This window comes from Halichoeres trimaculatus, unplaced genomic scaffold, assembly GCF_033239565.1.
Source record: "Halichoeres trimaculatus isolate MK-OKI-2021-1 unplaced genomic scaffold, fHalTri1.1 fHalTri1_scaffold_7, whole genome shotgun sequence".
Lineage (NCBI taxonomy): Eukaryota > Metazoa > Chordata > Actinopteri > Labriformes > Labridae > Halichoeres > Halichoeres trimaculatus.
In genome coordinates, this window is record NW_027437185.1 from 37,024,506 (window position 1) to 37,043,746 (window position 19,241).

Here is a 19,241-nt window from a genome sequence, read left to right on the forward strand (position 1 = left end):
CTATTAAAATGTTTTATTTGGCTGTTTTTGTTGTTGTGATTGTAATTTTTTTTAAACTTAATTTCAGTTTTGTCTGTTTAGAAAAAGCAACATTTGTGTGTTTTTCTTTGATCACAGATTTAACTCTAACATGTTTCAGTTAAGGAGTCACATGGACGACAGTGTCATAGTTGTTTGTCTCCCCCATGTGGTCACAAACAGGTACTTCAGCACATCTTTGGTTTGTATTTTTTTAATTGACTCCCATAAAGATTAAAAAAATAGAACAGATATAAAAATCTTCATTTAGTCTCCAGTAACAAAATTTATTTTAGTTTCTATTGTTCTTTTTTTTTTTCTGTCAAACTTTTTGGTCACAGCAGCATCAGATTTTCCTCCAACGCCGCGCTCTGGTCGATGCCTGTGATGATTTCTGAATCAGTCTGTAAGACCAGAAAGACAAGGTCCAAGGCTTTCCTCCACGCTTCCTGCTTCACGCTCAGATTATCGTAAACCTTTCCTGACGGAGCATCAGAAGAGTCAAAGGATGAGGAAACAGCCCCATCCTCTTCTTCACCTCCTAAGAGGAGCCGTGTGAAGTTTTCAGGACTTTCCACGTGTTCGTTGCAGTCTAGTAGTTTCTGACTCACAGCAGTCCTGGCCTGGGGTTTGGAAAGCTTCCCAGAGTTAACCATTAGAGTGGATAAGTAATCTATTACACCGTCAGCCATGAGGTGGAGGATGACGCTGCTGTAAGGGTTCGCTGCTTGTTGGGTAACGTCTCTCTCTGCTTGCTTCCTGAGGCGATGAACACAGAGCATTTCTGCCGCTCCAGCACCAGGCAGGAGGGCTTCGTCCTTCAGAGCGTGATGTAAACGATAAGCACACGCCCAGAACCGGTCTTCTAAGGCCTGCAGCTTCCCCTCCACACAGCTGGTGAGAACCACCGTCACCAACTGGCTGTTGTCACCGGCTGAGACGTTCACAGCGATCGACGGCTTCGCCTGGCAGCTGCGGAGCTCCCTCCAGATTGTCACCTTCACTCCGGCGCCAACGCAGCGCTTGTTTAGCTGCGTGGCATAAGTCACTGGGACAGCTCCGGATGAATCAGAGAGCACCTTCAAAACGGAAACCTTTACTTTTTCCACCACAAGTATGTGATGTCTAGAACAGAGCTGAATCACTCTCTCAGTTACGGAGCCGCTGACGAGTATCAGGTTCACTTCCAGGTTCAGCAGAGTCGTCACAGTCTTTTCCATCCACTCTTCCTCTTTGCTCAAACCGGACAAGCTAACCTCAGTCCCCACACGGCGTACACCTGGCAGCCTCTTAAAGCCAAGGTGGCGATAAGTCCCTGACAGGTCCCCGTCGATGAGAACGACCTTCAGAGGCTGATCTTTAATGTGATGAGCAGCTGCGGCCTGTTCAGCAGATAACAGAAGGATGCAGCCCGGCACCGTGCAGGCCTGGTGCTCTGGTAAACCTGGTAGCACACAAGTCATGAGTTTAGAAACATCAAACGTGGCACAAGCTCTGTCCGACTGTACTCTGCTGGCTTCAACTACCAGATTCATGGCGTCCACACAACCATGACTCAGACACTCTGCGATGTGTGCGATGTCTGGAGGTTCAGGATTCTGAGATTCTGATGAGACAGTTACAGCTTCACAAAAATGTCTGCTGAGTTTCATTCTTCTCCGTTCATTCCCGTTAATATTTCTCGACCCCTCACTGACAGATTTCTTCAACTGTTGAAGCTCTGAACCGTCAGACGTCGCAGCATTGCTCTCTGGTTTTTCCTTTTTTAAACTGTGAATGGACACACAGGATTTCCTCCAAACATTAAAGCACATATCCATCCCTTCCGTCATCGCTGAGGTGATGTTCCCCACTGAAATCCCTCTCTGAAGACACTCCAGAGCGACTCGACTCCATGCTCCGGCGAGGAACAGTAAGCACCCTGACCCGCTGTGGTAGACCTTCTGGTGGGCTCGGACGGTCTCGTAGACTAACTGACCCACAGCGCAGGTCAGCTCCAGGTTCTCAAGGATCCGAAAGCAGGAGCAGACGAGAGCCGACTCTCCTGACGCGTCATCCTGGATGAACTTGAACTTTTTATTTGGGCCCAGAGAAGAGTGTGCGACTCCAGCCAGTGCCGAGAGCTTCTGGAGACCAACATGTCGTCGATGGTTGATGACTGCACTTCCCAGCATTACGTTAGGCACCTTGATTACGAAGGGAAAGAAATATTTACAACAATGTTTATCTTTTATTAATCAAGAAAAAGATCCTGAAAAAAAGGGTTTTTATTTCAGAATCAAGTTGAGTTTTCCGTGCAACTTTTTTCGTTGTTTCAGATTATGGCCAATCTTTTGTACAAGCAAACCTCTGTTTCCATTTGGCTGAGACTGCCTACCATACATCTTTGAGGCTCATTACAGCTCTGACTCTGACTTTAGCCCAGCTATTTAAACAACTGGTTCCCAGAATGGCTCCTAGATGGTTCTATTTCAACACATAATGTTGTGTTTTGTTGACTATACTTAGTTTTTCTTTGGATTTTTCATCTGTAACTTTGTGATTTGGCTGCTGCCTGTCTTGGCCAGGTCTCCCTTGAAAAAGAGGTTTTTAATCTTTACGGGGCCAAATAAAAATCTCTGCAACTCATACTAAAAGCTTTCCAGTGAGTGTTCAATGGATATGTTCACTTTATTTTTAACAACTTGTTTAAATCTGCTAGGTGGAGTTGAGGTACGGACTTGAGGGGGCCAGTCCAATATTTTTAATGGTCCTTTTTATAAGGAGAATCATCTAAACCTCCTAATGACGGCTTTGTTCTATGGTATATAGAGTAACAAAGTCATCATCATGATACGATGACAACTTTGTAGAAATTCATTGTGTTTTATGTGTATATTAAACCCAACTCAACTAAAACAAGTGAAACCTTTGTTTTAATATTTCTAAAGTAGTAATCAGCTGATAAACTCTCTGTTTGATATGCTGGTACTTCTAACACAGAGAAGTTAGTCATCCTTAATGGAAATCTCCTAATTATGTACTTTTTTAACAGTTTTAATTTGTAACAATGTTTGGCAGCATATAATTACTTTAAAGGGGACATATCATGCTTGTTTCTCCTTTTCACTATGCCAGACTAGGATGCCTGTAAAGCATTTCTGTCCTCAGTACAAGTCATTTAGTTCCTTCATTGCCCCACAATAGCGTTCTCAATATCCTCATTTTAGGCCATTCTGAAGATCTCGTTGAAACACTCCGTTTGGAGAATGACCTCCAGTAACCTCGCAACGTCACAGCCCTTTGTGCTCTGATTGGCCAGTTCTATCAGAGGGGCGGAGGGGGTAGAGCCAGGGGGCGGTTTTTGCAGCATGGCAGTATTTACAAAATCGCCATATTGGATGGGGCAGACTGAGCCAGTTTGCTGTTTGCCAAAACTTCACCGTAAGGCATTTATAGCACTAATAAAATGGCAGAGTGTAGGATACGTCCTTTTGTATTGGACCCCGAGTCAGACCCGGACACTGCAGCTCAGGAGGAAGAAAATCCACCTGGACACAGATCATCTCAGGACGCTTCAGTGTGGTGAGTCAAACCGGTACTGTAACATGTATAGTTTATCCGTGGAAATATAGGCAGACTTCATCAATTAACTATTTCTATAACAGGGCTCCATCCTGCTCCGTCACTTTTCTCTGTCTGTTTTATCCATCATGCTGAAAGTGTAGTCTAAAGATCGCCTCTACCGTCAGTTCCTCACTATGTTATTACCGCAGCATTATTGTGGTCTAGGTTCACAGTGCATGTCAGAACAAGCATGCAAATATCACAGTCTCAGGAGTATTACGACGTCTGCTAAAACTACAGTGTTTTAACTGCTAATTCACCATGTAAAGCCAAGCTGCTCAGCAGAGCAGAGTCCCTGCATCCAGCATCTGAGGGGGGATACTCGGCTCTTGGTGGGTGTATCCCTCGGTGGCGGTTGTGTGACTAACTGACATCACAGAGGAGGAGCTGCTTTATCAGATTACTCCAATAAAAAGAAAGGATCCTCGTGTCATCACGAAGGTCGAAATCTTGCGGCCAACTAGCAATGACCTATTTTCAGAGGCATCAAATCTCGTTCCAGGATATCAGAAAAAATACAATATCTCATTTTTTGAAAATTCAGGGGGTGAAAGATCTTGTTTTCGACTTTGTTATATCATACGTAAGTATTAAATCAGGGATCAGCATGATATGTCTGCTTTAAACCTCAGGTGTTAATACTAAAATCATCACTGGCGCCATATTAAATCATCAACACAGGTAGAAGTGAAAAAACGAACAATTTAACCAAACCATAAACATGTTAAATGCTATAAAATCATGAAAATCAAATGATCCTGACAGGGACAGCTCAACAGGTCTGTATGCAGCAGGCTAGCTGATGAGCTAACCTCAGGAGCTAACACTTTAAGAGAAAACAGCCCGCTGATAAAAATATATCAAGGGAATCAGCCTTTAAGAAGAAATGGGTCAGAAATGTCTAGGTTTCTGTCCAGAAATTGGAATAAAGAAAGGAAAACTTTACCTTAATTCATCGACGTTCAACATTAATGTTAGCGTCTCCCCCATCTGTTAAACAGCACGGACTAGCGCGCATGCGTAGTGTTTCCCGGTTGCTTGGCGACGAGGGAGGAGCTGAATCATTGGCTCTACCGTTACGATCCGCCCAACTTTCCTTCTGATTGGTTGACATCAGCGCATCAGCGCGAGTTCATCGTTTCTATTGGCTGTTGCGCCTGTCACTCAACAGAAGCGACTACAGCCGTTGTTGCAGGTTTTGTTGACATCCGAGAACACAACAAACCGTTGAAGTTTTCTGTTCTTCGCTGAAATGGTAACTTTGCAAAAGAGTTTTTTGACAAATATGTAATGTATTCAGAGTTTGAAAAGATTATGGATTTGTTGTTGTTGAAAGCTTTTTCAAAGTTAGATAAACTCGTTTTGTAATCCGGAAGACGTGTTTTAGTTTGGTCTCGTGTTGCAGCATGAAGCTAAAGTTAGTTAGCATTATAGTAACCGTTGGCTTTCTGTTTTCCAGGCTTCGGGTTATCGAAAATCAGCTCCTTCTTCGAGCCAAAGGAAAAAAGCAGCAACTTATAAAGTCGAGTTGACTGAAGAGCAAAAACAAGAAATTAAAGAGGCGTTTGATCTCTTTGACACGGATGGGACTGGAACTATAGACGTGAAGGAGCTCAAGGTTTGTTGTAGAGTATATTTCTGATCAAATGTTCACACAGTGCATCAGATGCTTTAGTTTCAGTGTGTGTGTGCTTATATGTGTGTGTGTGTTTGCCACAGGTTGCCATCAGGGCCCTTGGGTTTGAGCCAAAGAAAGTAGAAATCAAGCAGATGATCGCAGACATTGACAAAGAAGGCTCTGGAACAATTGACTTCAGTTCCTTTCTCAGTATGATGACACAGAAAATGGTGAGTGAAACACCTGCACGATGAAACCTGGAAATTCATGAATGAACATTAAAAAATTCTTAAAGTCTTCCATCAATTTAGATTTATTTGCACGCTTATAAACAGCATACAGAGACATATCACTATTTTTAACAGAAAGTGTTGACTCAACCTTTACTGGGTAATTTTCAATGAGATTGTTATGTTTTAATTTTGAAAGGGTGAAAAAGACTCCAAAGAAGAGATTCTGAAAGCTTTCCGACTGTTTGATGACGACGACACGGGAAAAATCTCTTTCAAAAATCTGAAGAGAGTTGCCAAAGAGCTGGGTGAAAACCTGACGGATGAAGAACTGCAGGTACAGAGATGTTGAGCTGCACGCCATCGAGGCTCTGCTCTTAATTTCATAAACACCAATGCCTTCCCCACTGCCTTGACATAAACAACTTGCAGAGAGAATGAAGCACATGGAGGAAAGTCCTTCCATCAAAACAGTTCAAATGCAAAGAATAGATCATGATCTACAGTCGAAATAATGGAATAAACAGGGTATGCATGTCTTATTCCACATCTTAAAACTTCATTAAAACTTCACTAGAGTGGATGAATCAATCTTTATTTCAATCGTGTAGATAACAACTTAAACAATGAAAAATAAAAATAAGTGATAATCAGAAAAAATGAAAACAAAACTAGTGAAAAGGAGCAGGAAGAAGTATAAACCCAATCCTTCCCCTTTGAATTTTGCTATTCTCATCAACTTAAACTTTAACACTGTCTTAGATTTACCAACTGTTTTGAAACATGTACAGTGAACATACAACTTATTATTTACACAGAAAAAGTACAACCATACATGTATCTACCATACCCTATCACAGTTTCATCCAGCAACAAGCGAACACTTTGTGATATCTATTCAATGATATAACTCTGGACAATCATTTCTTTCTGCTTCTTTTCCAACAGTTTTATGCTCAAAGCGTGCTTAGTTCTGCACTTTGTCCCACAGTTTAACTCCGTGTTAGCATTTCCCCTTAAAGTGATACTCCGGGCTGGAACAAGTTGGGTCCTATCACAAGGTTTAGGGCAGAAATTACCCCTACAGCAGTGTTTTTGTGCAGCAGAAGCCCAGAGCGCTCGCACCAAACACCCCCTCCCTGCTCCTCTGCCGGTTTCCTCTGCACTCAGACGGGGCAGCGCATTACTTTCACACAAAAACACCGCTAAATAAGGCTCTAGTTCTCATCGCGTCTCTTCGTCCTGGCAGACTACCTGCGTTTGTTTATATCTGGCATGCCGCGCGCGGACTGATACACTAAGCAGCGAGCGCCTCGTAGCCAGCTGAGGCTCTGCAGCGGAGGTAGCACCGTTTTACGACACGATGAGAACTAGAGCCTTATTTAGCCGTGTTTTTGTGTGAAAGTAACGTGCTGAAAATTCTCTAAATAAAGCGTGAATGCAGACCCATGTCAGATTTTTTGGTGGGAGTCCATTTATTTGTGTTTTTGGTCAAGTAAAATATGGCCCCGTCTGAGTGCAGAGGAAACCTGCAGAGGAGCAGGGAGGGGGTGTTTGGTGCGAGTACTCTGGGCTTCTGCTGCACAAAAACACTGCTGTAGGGGTAATTTCTGCCCTAAACCTTGTGATAGGACCCAACTTGTTCCACCCCAGAGTATCACTTTAAAGTATTACAACCCCTCCTATAATCAACACTTTTTAAATGTCTCTGAGCAGCAAATTATTCGTCACTTTGTACTGTAGCTGAGCTGTTTTGTGCTCCACCAAGTCAAAAAAACAGAGCGTTTTGGGTTTAAAATAGAAATGATTTGTGTGCCTGAAAATCAGCATTATGAGTAAATCAGATCGCTCTTTTTTACTGGATGAAAAGTGATTAAAGGGAAGTTTTAGAAGTCTTCTTCCATGCCTCTGAACAGTAATTTAACTAAGGAAGAATAAGTGAATTATACATGATGTGGAGAGATGTCTGGTCTAGAACATGCATACATACAGCTTGGATTTGATGTGTTTAATGTAGAGTTTCCAGCTGATTCTGTCATCTATTATCACTCCGAGACATCCATTTTCATTTGTTCTTTCTACTCTTTTGTTCTAATCAGATTTGGTGATAATTTGTTTTTGCTGAACCGTTGTTTTATTTAATTCTGAATCGATGACATCCAAAAGTTTTCTGCAGAGTCTGGCCAGAACGGAAAATGTTTGTGTCATCAACAGATAATATATATTTACCTGAGCTAATCACTTGACAGATATCATTAATTTATAAGATAAATAACTGAGGTCCTAATCCTGACCCTTGTGGAACACCACATATAATATCCACTTCATCCACTTCAAGACTACTCCCTGATTCCCTACTGCTCCAATCTATGAATCAGTATGTCGAGGTTCAGGTGTCATTTTCTTTAGATCAGATTTCTGAGATGGATGGAATCTGTAATAATTTCTGAGTTTGCTTCGAGCACTTTAGTCTGCAGGTTTTACATTAAATGTGACCTTTAATAACAAACCAAACCACCAACAGTCTGACATCTTCTCCTGAGTTTACTGACTCTTAAAATTAGATTCCAGCTTCAAAAGCTGAACAAAAATGTGAACGTTAGGATGTCATGAGGAGGCGTCTGAGTGTTTCTACCACAGGCTGACGATGGCAGTGTTGTCTGAAAATATGAATTCAAGATTTTCCGGGTGATTGCCGACACAGTCATTTGTGTAGTTATAATTAAATCTCTGTCTGAGGTTTCCAACAAAGCATGCAGTTATTAATTTAGACGTTCCATGCTTCTGCTGATTCTGTGAGGAGCCATGTGTCCCTTTATCTCTTTAATAACAACCTGAGGAAGAGTTGTTTCACATCAAATACATTTCTCATACGGAATATGGTTTTATTGGGAAACCAACGTTTTGTTTTGTTTTTAATTTAACACCAAAACACAAAGAAGTAGCTGCTCGAGGACAGTAACCCCCCTATATTAGCAGTTCTGATTTGTGGGTGTATGAATTGAGTGTCTCACTCTCAACTTTCAGAATCATTAACTCAGAAAGTAAAATCTGCTCTGATTTCCCAGCACAGTTAATTCTCAAAGTGAACCCAGAAGAGTTTTGATTTTTATCGTCAATATCTGCCAGATGTTTTCCTGGTGAATAATAAGAAGAGATGTTCAGTTATTTCTAAAGGCCAGAGAGAAGTGCTCAAAGATCTTAATTTGTCAATTACTAAAGGTTTAACTGCATTTTTTTTCTACATGGTATTAGAGCAGCTCTTTGCGTGCCCCGTGTGATGTTTTCTCAGTCTGGGTTGGAGTCCGGGTTTTTCCAGTTTATGATGATGTTGAGCTTTTTGGCTGATGTCCTCTGGAATCGAAGAAACCACTGAAAACTTCTCTCCTCATGTAGGAGATGATCGACGAAGCGGACCGAGATGGCGATGGCGAAGTCAACGAGGAGGAGTTTCTAACGATAATGAAGAAGACCAAACTCTACTGAACCCTTTGGGTGTTACACACTTTTCTACGTCGACCTTTTGATACTTGTTTTTCATTCTACACTTTCTACAGTCGCTCTTTTAGGACTCTTGAGTTTGTAAATAACTTTTTAACACGCTGTATCTTTGCACAGATTTTCTACACTGCAAAACAAATAAATATATATCCTCGTTGTTCACTTCTTGTCTTTCTGAACCCGTCAGAGTCAGTTGTGTCACTGGGTTGCAGACATTGAGAAATATAGTGTCAGACAGTGAAAGTCTCATGACTAAGTTGACCAGAATTCTGTTTCTGTAGACAGGAATGACAGCAGAAGACATGAGATGAGTGACTCAGTCGAAGCCACTTACACTTTATGCTTTGAGACTAAACACAGTTAAAAGATTAAAGCGCAGTTCAACCTCCTGATTAACTGTAATATTCACCCCGTGGTGGTTTTGACCAAAATGCCAAGCCTTGGTGAAATAAACAGGATATTGTCGTGACGGGTTTTTCCGAGCCGTGAGACGGCTGTTTATTATTTTGAGGATGCTCGCAGCGGATTGTGAAAGTTCTGACGGTTTTAGACTCAGAGGAACATCGAGCGGAAATTATGAAAGTTTCGTTCAAAGATAAGAGAAAAAAAACACTTTTAAAATGGTCGCTGAAACAGAAAGAGAGATGTGAACAATTTCAAGGATTGCAGATTTACAAATTGCAACTTTGTTAAAACAAGATCCTGAGAATTTTCATGAATTGAAGTTTATGGGGTTCTTGTTTAATGATCTCCATATTTGGGCATCGTTTCCTGCCTTTTGTTTTTAAAACAATAACCCAACCACTCAGAGTTAGAGAGGGATGCTAGAGCCCCTGGCTTAAGGTCAGTTTGTGCACGCGTCGAGCTGAAAGGTGGAATTGAAATGGATGAGGCATCTCTAGAGGTCAGCTTTTGGTGTACATGACTCAAACCCATCAGCCTTCTTAGAGTTCAAAGTGCAGGTGGGAGCTGACAAACGGAGCTGAAACTTTCTGCTGCAAATGGTGTTTCAAGAACGGTGGCCTGATATTGTGAAGGAACGTCTTCTTACTTAAAGCTCCTTCAAACAAACCTTCAGAAAAAACCTCTCAATAAGTGAGAAAGCCTCATGTTTCTCAATCAAGACGGAACATAGAGTGTTTTTTTATGATGTTACAAAATGCCTTGTTGAAAGTAAAATTCAATGACTCACAGCAGCAATCAAGAAAACCAAAGTAAGAAAGTGTATAGAAAGTGTAAAAAGCTCCATAAGAAAATAGATGGTGACAGCTTGTCCATCATTGTCCAGTCAGCCAGCCTCCACCTCCACAGGGTCCAGGACTGAGCTTCTTCAGCAGTCTGTTCAGTCTCTGTCTCCTGGATCCTGTCTGCTCACAGCAGGTGAAGCTCTTCACATGTGGCCTTGGTGTCTGCTGTTAGCTCTGTTAGCCATGTCTGTGAATAGCATGATGCTACTCTGCCCTCTGGTATTCCCTCTGTTGCTGGGTTAGCACAGCTAGCTCGTCCATCTTATTGGAGATAGATCTTACGTTCCCAATAACTATGGATGGAAGGACAGGTCCATGTCGTCACTTCTTAGCTCACACCTGGGAACCAGAATGTCGTCCTCACCTCCTTCTCCTCACCTTGTGGGAAACATCTGGCCTAGCACTAGTTAGCACTGACATGCTACAGGCTGCTAATAGCTGATTTTACATGTAAACAATGCAGCCATGGTTACATGTAGGATCTCCAGACAAACACTGGAGAAAAAATAGCAAAAAAACAGAAGACCAAAGAGAAGGGGTAGATGAAGGTGTAAGGCAAAGGGGAAGAGGTAAGATTGACATTTGGGACTGGCCCAAAGTCTCAGTCTTAGTTCTGCTAGCCCTGAGCACTGCCTTTGACACAGTCGACCACGTGACAGGACGGGACGTACTTCACTGAAACTGGTAACTGTGTCTCAGACTAAATGGCTCTGACCGGTGGGGTTCCCCAGGGGTCAGCCCTGGGACCCCTACTGTTCAGTTTGTACATACTTCCAGTGGGCCAGCTAACACACATGCTCAGGTCTCTGCTCTGACTTCCTGTCACTCAGAGATGAGACTCTAAAACAGCTCTGCTTGACTGAAAACAGCTCGATTTAGCTTAGCATACGACAACAGAAAATGTTTTATCCTCCCCTTCTCTTTTAATTTGATTATTAAATGATTTTTTTTATGTTTTATTGATTTTAATTTGTTTTATTTCTTAATCATGTTGAATTGCTTTGTGTATTAATTATGCTCTACAAATAAACTTGCCTTTCCTTATTATTTATAAAGCTTAAATAGTGTAGAGGAGGGTGATTCTGGCACAATTTCACTGACTTCCAAGGTGCACGGAGGAAAAAAGAAGTCTGAAAATGATATTTTGGCCCTCATTGCAAATAACATCTGTGTAGGGTAAGTTAGAAACAGAAAAAAGTATTAAAAAGTCAGAAACATCCAATCATGTGCATCTACATTCGTGTCAGCCAATGGGGCCTCTGCACGCCTGGACGTCTGGCTTCAGGCCAACTGAGTGTCCGAAAGTTTAAGTTTAAAAGTTTAAAAAACTGTAAAAATCGTATGTTTTTGTTAATATACTAGAAAGTTAGGCTATTTAACATTTATGCGAAAACAGCGTCGGCTCAAAAAATATTGCTTTGACCCCCCGGTAAAAAGAAACCATAAAGTCACCTTCAAGAAAACCTTCAAAATCCCAGGATTAGATGATCAGCACAGACATTTAGCTCAATTTGTAAAAGATTTAGAAATACAAAAACAAGGTTTTTCACTCATGAACAGCCAAAGTGTCTTTTCCGACACCCAGCGTAGGCGTCAGGCGTCTGATTTAGGAACAAAAGTTTCCAATTGGAGATTGCTGTTTTTGGTTTCATGGCCCTTATTATCTGCGCGGCCCCTCAGCTGACTGTTATTCCCCTTACTGTTGTGGTTTAGCAGCGTTCACTTCTCACAGTCTGCTCAATACTCCCACTGCCCCGCCGCTGCTGCTGCTGCTGCGTCTCTCTTCCAATAAAATGATCAATTTCCAAAACAACAAAGCGCTGCGAATGTGCTGGCTGCTGGTAAAGACAGATTTCTTTATTAACTCTTAAAGGTCAGGGATGCGTCACTGTTGTGTAAGCAACCCATTTTCATAAGCCCCCTGTTAGAAAGTGGAGCTGGTGACAAACTAATTACTGTCATTGTGTGTGAAGAAGCACAGAGTGGCTGCATGAGGGTGTGTGAGCTCTATCTCTGCTCCTGTTGGTGAGACAGACTTTTTTTTTACACTATTTATGATGTATTTAAGGTTGTTTTTATTTCAACTTTCACTTCTGAGATGTTCTTTTACACCAGGAAGAGGAAACTGAAGTCTTTGTGCAGGCAGACTTTGTAAGAATATCTTTTCAGAGGAGATCATGAGTGCTGTTCTCCTGGTTTTTACATTGTTCAAATACCTTATCTGTGTTTTTCTCTACCTGTATTTTCAAAGGTGTTGTTGTAAACCTGACTTGTGTCTGAGGAGATCTGTTTCCACCTCTTAACCAATCACCTACGAGCGTTTCAGTGCATCAGGAGTGGTTGGGGGTGGTTTTACATGAGGAAAAATGAGCTTTACTGTTCCAGAGGCAAACTCTGCTGAAACAGGCTTGATGAGGTTTAAAATTTAAAGAAAGGCAGGGAAAGTTAATCTGTCATGTACTGCTTTTAGAAAAAAGAAAGATTCATGGTTCAGACTCTAAGGTTAATGATAGTATCGACTGAGTGTTGATTTCTGTTGAAACAGTTTGGTTTTTCTGGTTTAACTTTAACCCTCTATGGTACCCATAGTGATGCCAGTTAGAAAAAAAATGTTTTGAGTAGGGCTGCCATTTAACGCGTTAATTAGATTAATTAATTACACCGCAAATTAACGGTTAATAAAAATTAACGCAGATTAATCTGGATCCCAAACCCGCGAGGCATTCAAAGACGCACTTATTTTCAAATGTCTAGCATTTACAAACCGTTTGTCCTACATGAAAAAAGTGGTGTTCTTGTCAGATTTTCAAATTTCCGACGGCCCCTGAATGTATCACACCTGATGTCAGCAACATGCTTTGAACCGGGGAGAAGAGAGAGCGCTGTTAAAGGGACTGCCGTCCACATCGCGTTTATTCACACGTCCTTTTTGAAAATCTACAGAAAATCAACCGTTTGCTCAACTCTGTAAAAAACAGATAATTTTACACTCTTTACTGCATCAAACAAGCCCTGAATGATCGAAAAATGTCCAGTTTTTAAATCTAAAGAATTCTTAGAAAATTTCCTTCCATCTTCCTGGTGTCATGTTTCAGCTTGGGGCTGCTCTGCACCAATCAGCAACAGTTTGTGTGTTCAGAGCATGTTAAACTGAGAATACTTCACTTTTCTTTGATCCAAGACTTGAAAAAAGTGTTTTGTACATAGTTCCTCACAGTTTTTAGCCTTTAGCCCTGGTTCTCCTGACCTCATAGAAGTATAGAAGTTCATATTGCAGTGAAAATTGAGTCCACATCAAGTAAAAATGTGAACAGAAGCAAAAAACGTCCTAAAAATCAAATCAGCTTATCTTAGGTGCAGGACTGTGTAGATTTTGTAAAGATAGAACCATAACACTTTTTTCATTTGTTCCTTATGCCTCAGGGTACCTAAAAATGTGTTGTATACATTCCCACCTTATTTTTTAATGTTTTTTAATGTCTTTTAATGTAATTTTAATGTCCTAGAATTCAAATTCTTTATTTTGGGACCTTAAGCAGACATGAGATTAAAATGCGATTAATTGGATTAATTAATTACAAATCCTGTAATTAATTAGATTAATTTTTTTACTCTCCTGACAGCACTAGTTTTGAGTGTTTTTTTGTTTTTTGTTTTTTGCCTTAAAGTAGATAAAATCCTCATCATCTAAAGAAGTTTTCAAAAAAAAAATATTTTAGAAAATTTTGGGGGGTTGCTGCCCTGAGGCAACATTGTACCATGATGGTCAGTGATGAAAAAAATAAATAAATTTCAACACTTTATTTTCTAAAACATATATCCTGAACAGTTTACAATTCCTGCCATAAAAAGTATAAAATCTTTAAAAAGTAACTCTTTGTATAAGGTTTCATGTCTGAACATTTCCTGCAGAAAACACTGTATGGGTATGTTGGAGCTGTTTAATAACCACATGCTTAAAGGCTTTAAACTAAGTTAAGAGTTGGAGTTTGTATTATCCCAAATTTTGACACCAATATTTTTACTTTAACCGTAAATGAATATCGACCGTAAATATTGTTTTTTGGCTTCGTTGACTACTGATAATCTCATTTTAAGTGTGGATCAGGATCAGGATATTAAGAAGGGTAGTTTTTCAGGATCACTCAGAAACTCCTCACAGGGACTATAAAATGAGTCACATTTACCTGACGAATCAACCAAACCTGACGACAAAAATGATACAGCCAACAAGTTAAGAAAAAGATGCTTGTTCAATCCAAAAAAATCCACATTTCTGTACTTTCAACAAACAGTTCAGGCAAATTTTTGTCTCTTGATGTTTTTGATATGAAATTCTTCTGGACTTGTCAGGTGAATTTGGCTCAGTAATAAGATCTCTGTACCAGAAATAAGACAGAAACTCCTGCCTGTTTTTAATAATCCAAAGAATTATATCTGCAAATGAAAGTAAAACCACAAGTGCATAATTGATTATTTCAGCTTGAATTTAACAAAAATGATCGAAATGATGCTTTACTCCTGCACAAAGAGCAAGAATCTGACTCAAACTCAAATCTGAGTCAAATTCTTTGTAAGCACGAACACTCTGCCTGTTGAACTCATAAAGAAAGTGCTGGCGTGATTAAACCTGAGACTTTTATTAAGAGGTTTCATCAAGTCTTCCTTTATATTTCCACCATGACTCATAAAGATAAACATGTGGGACACTGAAGTTGTGAAGACAAATACGGCTTCACCAACACTGGGCCGTAAGTTTGTTCCTTCAGTCTCTCTTTGTTGTTGTTTTATTCAGGTTAGTTTAAAATGATGAACGTAAAAACAGAAATAAGAGAATCTTGTCTCTAATCTCAACATGAAGGTGATAAAGTGATGACAGTGATGAAAACTGATCCCTCAGTATTACAGCTGTGTCAGCTGCAGAGAGAGGACAAAGCATCAGGGCATCCCCCACCCACGCCCTCTGTTTTCTTCCTGCACACTTACAGGAATATCAAGCACGCATGTTTTTCTCACTCACTGAAACTTCTGTCATTGATGCTTTTTTTCAGCAAATGTTTGCACAATAAATAAGGATCCACATGTCAAACCATGCAGCAGTCTCTAAACCCTTTATTTCCCTCTCTGATGTGCATGATTTGATGATTTGCATGCAAACTTTTCACCCTGCACCCACTTACCCACCCCACGGTAATGCAACGTGTTTACGAAGCAGAAACCGCAGCACCGGAAACCTACGACTGCCAGTGGGAGTGGGTGTATTATTAATTAAAGTGCTCAACAGTGTGAGTTTAAAACACTTAAAATAGCTTCCAGCTGATGTTTTCACACAACTGTTAAAAAAGAAAAAGGATGAGTAATATTTCTGTTGAGCTGCTCTCACTCTTGTATCATCATTGAGTAAATTTCACACCAGCACAAGCCCCCAGCGTCCGCTCAGGGATGTTTTTTATTTGGTCGTGTTGTAAACAAACACTGAGCAACACAATATTCCAATATGAATAAGAGGCAACTCCAAGTCAAAACAAAACAAATTGATCTTGATGAGCAACATCTGCGGCCAGGACGCGTGCAGCAACAACAGAGGCTTCGTAATACTGAGACACAGTTCAGTGAAATTAGCTTTAAATACGACTCTGACCCTGTCCAACAAAAACACACACAACAAACAGGAAGTCTTAAATCAGCATCCACCACCTGCTGAACTCTTACTGCAGCTACTTTCTATCATTTTGTCTTTTAAAAGTTGTTTTATCACTTTAAGGGTCCACAAAATGTTAACAAGTGTGAAAATGAAGCAGCAAATAGAGGAACGTAACGTGGAGGTGACTCGTGCAAGCAAGAGTTTTATTTTTCATTACTATAAAGTGATCTGTTCTCAAAATATCATACGTCTCTAACACCTTTAATTAATATAGTGCTTTAAAGAAGTAGTTTTATTCTTGGTTTAGGGAATTAAAGCGAATTAAGGCACATTTTCCCCTCAAAACTCATATTAAATGACAGTTTTTACATGAAAATTTGTGAAAACTTAGTCCAAACATAACCATCTTGAACTATGAGCAACCACCTTTATATTAATCTCATTAAAGCTGGAAATAAGAGGGAAAATATATGAAACCCCCAAATGATAAATGCAAGAAACACCAATTTAGTGATGTAAAAAAAAGAAAAACCGACCCCAGAATAGCTCTCCCGCTTATTATCCTTTAATCAAAAATATAAATCTGCCTCTGTTACTTTCAATTTTTCTTTGTTTCTTTATGTTTAGTATTGAATTTTATTTATTTTAATTCCTTGCGTTGGGTTATTTCACAGTGAAAACTAAAATCTGACAAGCACAGAAAAATATCTTATTTAATTTGGAACATTACAAACCCCAACACTTAACTGCGTTTATTGCCTTAAAGCATATGTTTATCAAACAGCTCCCAGGCTTAGCAGCATGTTTTATAAAGTGAAATGAAAACTTAAAAGCCCAAAAGAAAAAAAAAGTAGCTAAAGTTTTCTACGGTAAATAAAGTTTTCCAAATATTTTTTCTATGTAGCTGCAATAAAACTGGACAGAATTGAGTGTGTGCTGCCTTTTACAGACATGCAAAGCAGTTGAATTAATTTTCTGTTTGCTTTTATATTACTGATTTAAATGACCATCTAGGGCTTCCGTAGAGTAGACGGGAGGGAGAAATTCTGTGCAGAGAAGCATCAGAGCCAAAACAACACAGTTTTGAATGGGTTTGATTTGACCGTTGGAGTAAAAAAAAAGGCCGATGCCGATATGCCCCAAAATACCAAATATCGGCCCCGATAATCGATCATTCCCTAGACAAGTGTTTGAAAAAATCTGTAAATGAAGTATGAAATATTTGCTATGTGAATTTTTTCCCCTTTAGCTGTTTCCTTTACTCATCAAACTTATCATGGGGCATTTTGCCTCCTGATATCTTACATTTGACTTTTTTTTCTGGGCTTGTCTGGTGAATGTTACTCATTAAGTCTTATACATTTTCTTTCTAATTTTATTTATTTATTTTTTTAAATAAAAACAAATATTTGTATTTTAATTTTCGAAGTTTAACTTATAGCACTTTTTTATTTTTATTTTTTTTCTAATTTTAATTTTCTTGATGTTCTTTTTTGTAGAGACAGACCAATACAGTTTTTTCAGGGCCGATACAGATTATCAGTCATCAAAGAAGCCGATAACCCATATTGGGGGTCAATACTCATTTAATTCATTCAAAATTTGCGACAATAGTAACTCCAACTCTTAACTTTGTTGAAAGCCTTCAAGTTTATGTTAATTAAACAGCTCCCAGGGTCAGCAGCTGTCTTATTAAGTTAAATGAAAACTTAAAAAAAAGAAATGGCTCTCGAATGTTTTCTACAGTAAGTCAAAAATGTCTGCAGAAGGAGAGGAGCGGCTGTACTGGAGCCAAAATAACACAATCCGACATTTAATTTCTTATCGGCCGCTGGATTAAAAAACAAGGCCCATGCCAATATTTCTCAAAATGCTAAATGTCAGTCCATCCCTATTTTATTTTTTATACCTTTAATAAGATAAGATATGAAGATGGATAGAGCAGGAAACAGGGTGAGAGTGGGGCGTGAATGGCGGGGGGTGCAACCTGGACACTCCAGTTTTTAGCCTTATAAATGTTGATTCCATTTCTTTTTCTTCTTTTTTTTCTGTACTGATTCTTCTTCTTTCAATCTCTTTTATTTGACCTTTGCCCCCTTTTCACTGCTTCACCTCTTTCTCCTGCTTGTGGCTCCTGTTCCCTTTGATCTCATTTCGTTATTCAGACCTCGTCCTGCTCAACATTTTCACATTTCAACCAAAAAGGAGGTGAAGCTGTTAACAGTTAATAAGAGGATGCATTCAGTTTGAAGTTTAAAGAAGGAGTAAAGAATCATTTTAAGGGTAACTATTGAATGTTTGTTTTAAAGTCGATGTGGTTTCACGCATAGACCTGTTCACAGAGTTTCAGCCTGTTGCGAAAGCAAACCTTCCTCTTCAGACGCATCTGAAGTCACACTTCATCTGCTGTGTTTAACACTCTGGCTGACCACAAAAAGCCGGTCTCACTGTTTGCGAAACGTCTTGACCGAGAGCTTTAATCATCAACCAGAAAAAGAAAAAAGGTGTCAGATAGAAAGTGTTTCACTTAATAGGTGGAAAAAAGCCTCAGCATGAACAAGATGATGACTTTCCTCCATCAAAACTTTTTCCCCTTTTATTTTTCTGAATTTGGAAAATAACTGACAGGTAACAATGGGGTTAAAAGTTCAATACAACACTTTTAGACTTTTATTTCTCATTACAAAGTAGTGTAGGTATTTTTCCTTTATGTTAAAGTTATTTTGGTTTCTTTAGATAAGATCTCCAAAATGTAAAAAACTACTAGTTTGCTGTTCAGTGAGGATGTTTTTATGTGGGTTTTCTCAGGTGTGTGGTTAAACCGTCATAGGTTACAAGAGAAAAGTAGCTGACACGCTAGATGAGGATCTGATACAACGCCAATTCAGAAAGAGTTTGAAAACTGGAAAATGTGACTGAAAACAGAATTTCATGCTTAAAAAAACGATGCAAATCTATTTACAACAAATATTTATTGTTCGATTAAAGTTGAAAGTCTCGGCAGAAGTGACAAAATGCTGAAAAAGTTGTTGAACGCAAATAAATAAATAAATAATACAGAAGAAATAATGAGGCTGGGCTAGAGCAAATTGATGGTCCTACAAAAAAGGTTTTTTTTTTCACCAAGCAGTTAAATACCACACACCTCATGATGGGTAAAGGCAAAGAGCTCTCTGAAGACATTCACAACCTGATTGTTGCTCAGCATCAGAATGGAACTGGTTACAGACTTATATCAAAGCACCTGAATATTCCAGTCAGCACCAGGAACCAGGGAGTCAGAAAGATAGTCAGAAGAGGACTCAACCAGCCAAGGACCACCCTGAAAGTGCTCCAGAAAGACTTGGAGGCAGCAGGTACAATTGTTACAGAGAAAA

At 39.7% G+C, this 19,241-nt stretch overlaps 2 protein-coding genes across 2 annotated transcripts; one reads left to right on the forward strand and one right to left on the reverse strand.

The window, feature by feature from the left end:
* Positions 1-226: 226 nt before the first annotated feature.
* bbs12 (Bardet-Biedl syndrome 12) lies at positions 227-4,650 on the reverse strand. Its single transcript, XM_074674320.1, has 2 exons — positions 4,571-4,650; positions 227-2,204 (listed from the first exon to the last, which is right to left on the reverse strand). Exon 2 carries the CDS (start codon positions 2,190-2,192, stop codon positions 354-356), a length of 1,839 nt encoding a protein of 612 aa, XP_074530421.1. The 5' UTR covers positions 2,193-2,204; positions 4,571-4,650; the 3' UTR covers positions 227-353.
* A 152-nt stretch (positions 4,651-4,802) lies between these two features.
* cetn4 (centrin 4) lies at positions 4,803-9,128 on the forward strand. The gene is made up of 5 exons (XM_074674214.1): positions 4,803-4,879; positions 5,084-5,242; positions 5,344-5,472; positions 5,672-5,809; positions 8,869-9,128. Exons 1-5 carry the CDS (start codon positions 4,877-4,879, stop codon positions 8,956-8,958), a joined length of 519 nt encoding a protein of 172 aa, XP_074530315.1. The 5' UTR covers positions 4,803-4,876; the 3' UTR covers positions 8,959-9,128.
* Positions 9,129-19,241: the final 10,113 nt, after the last annotated feature.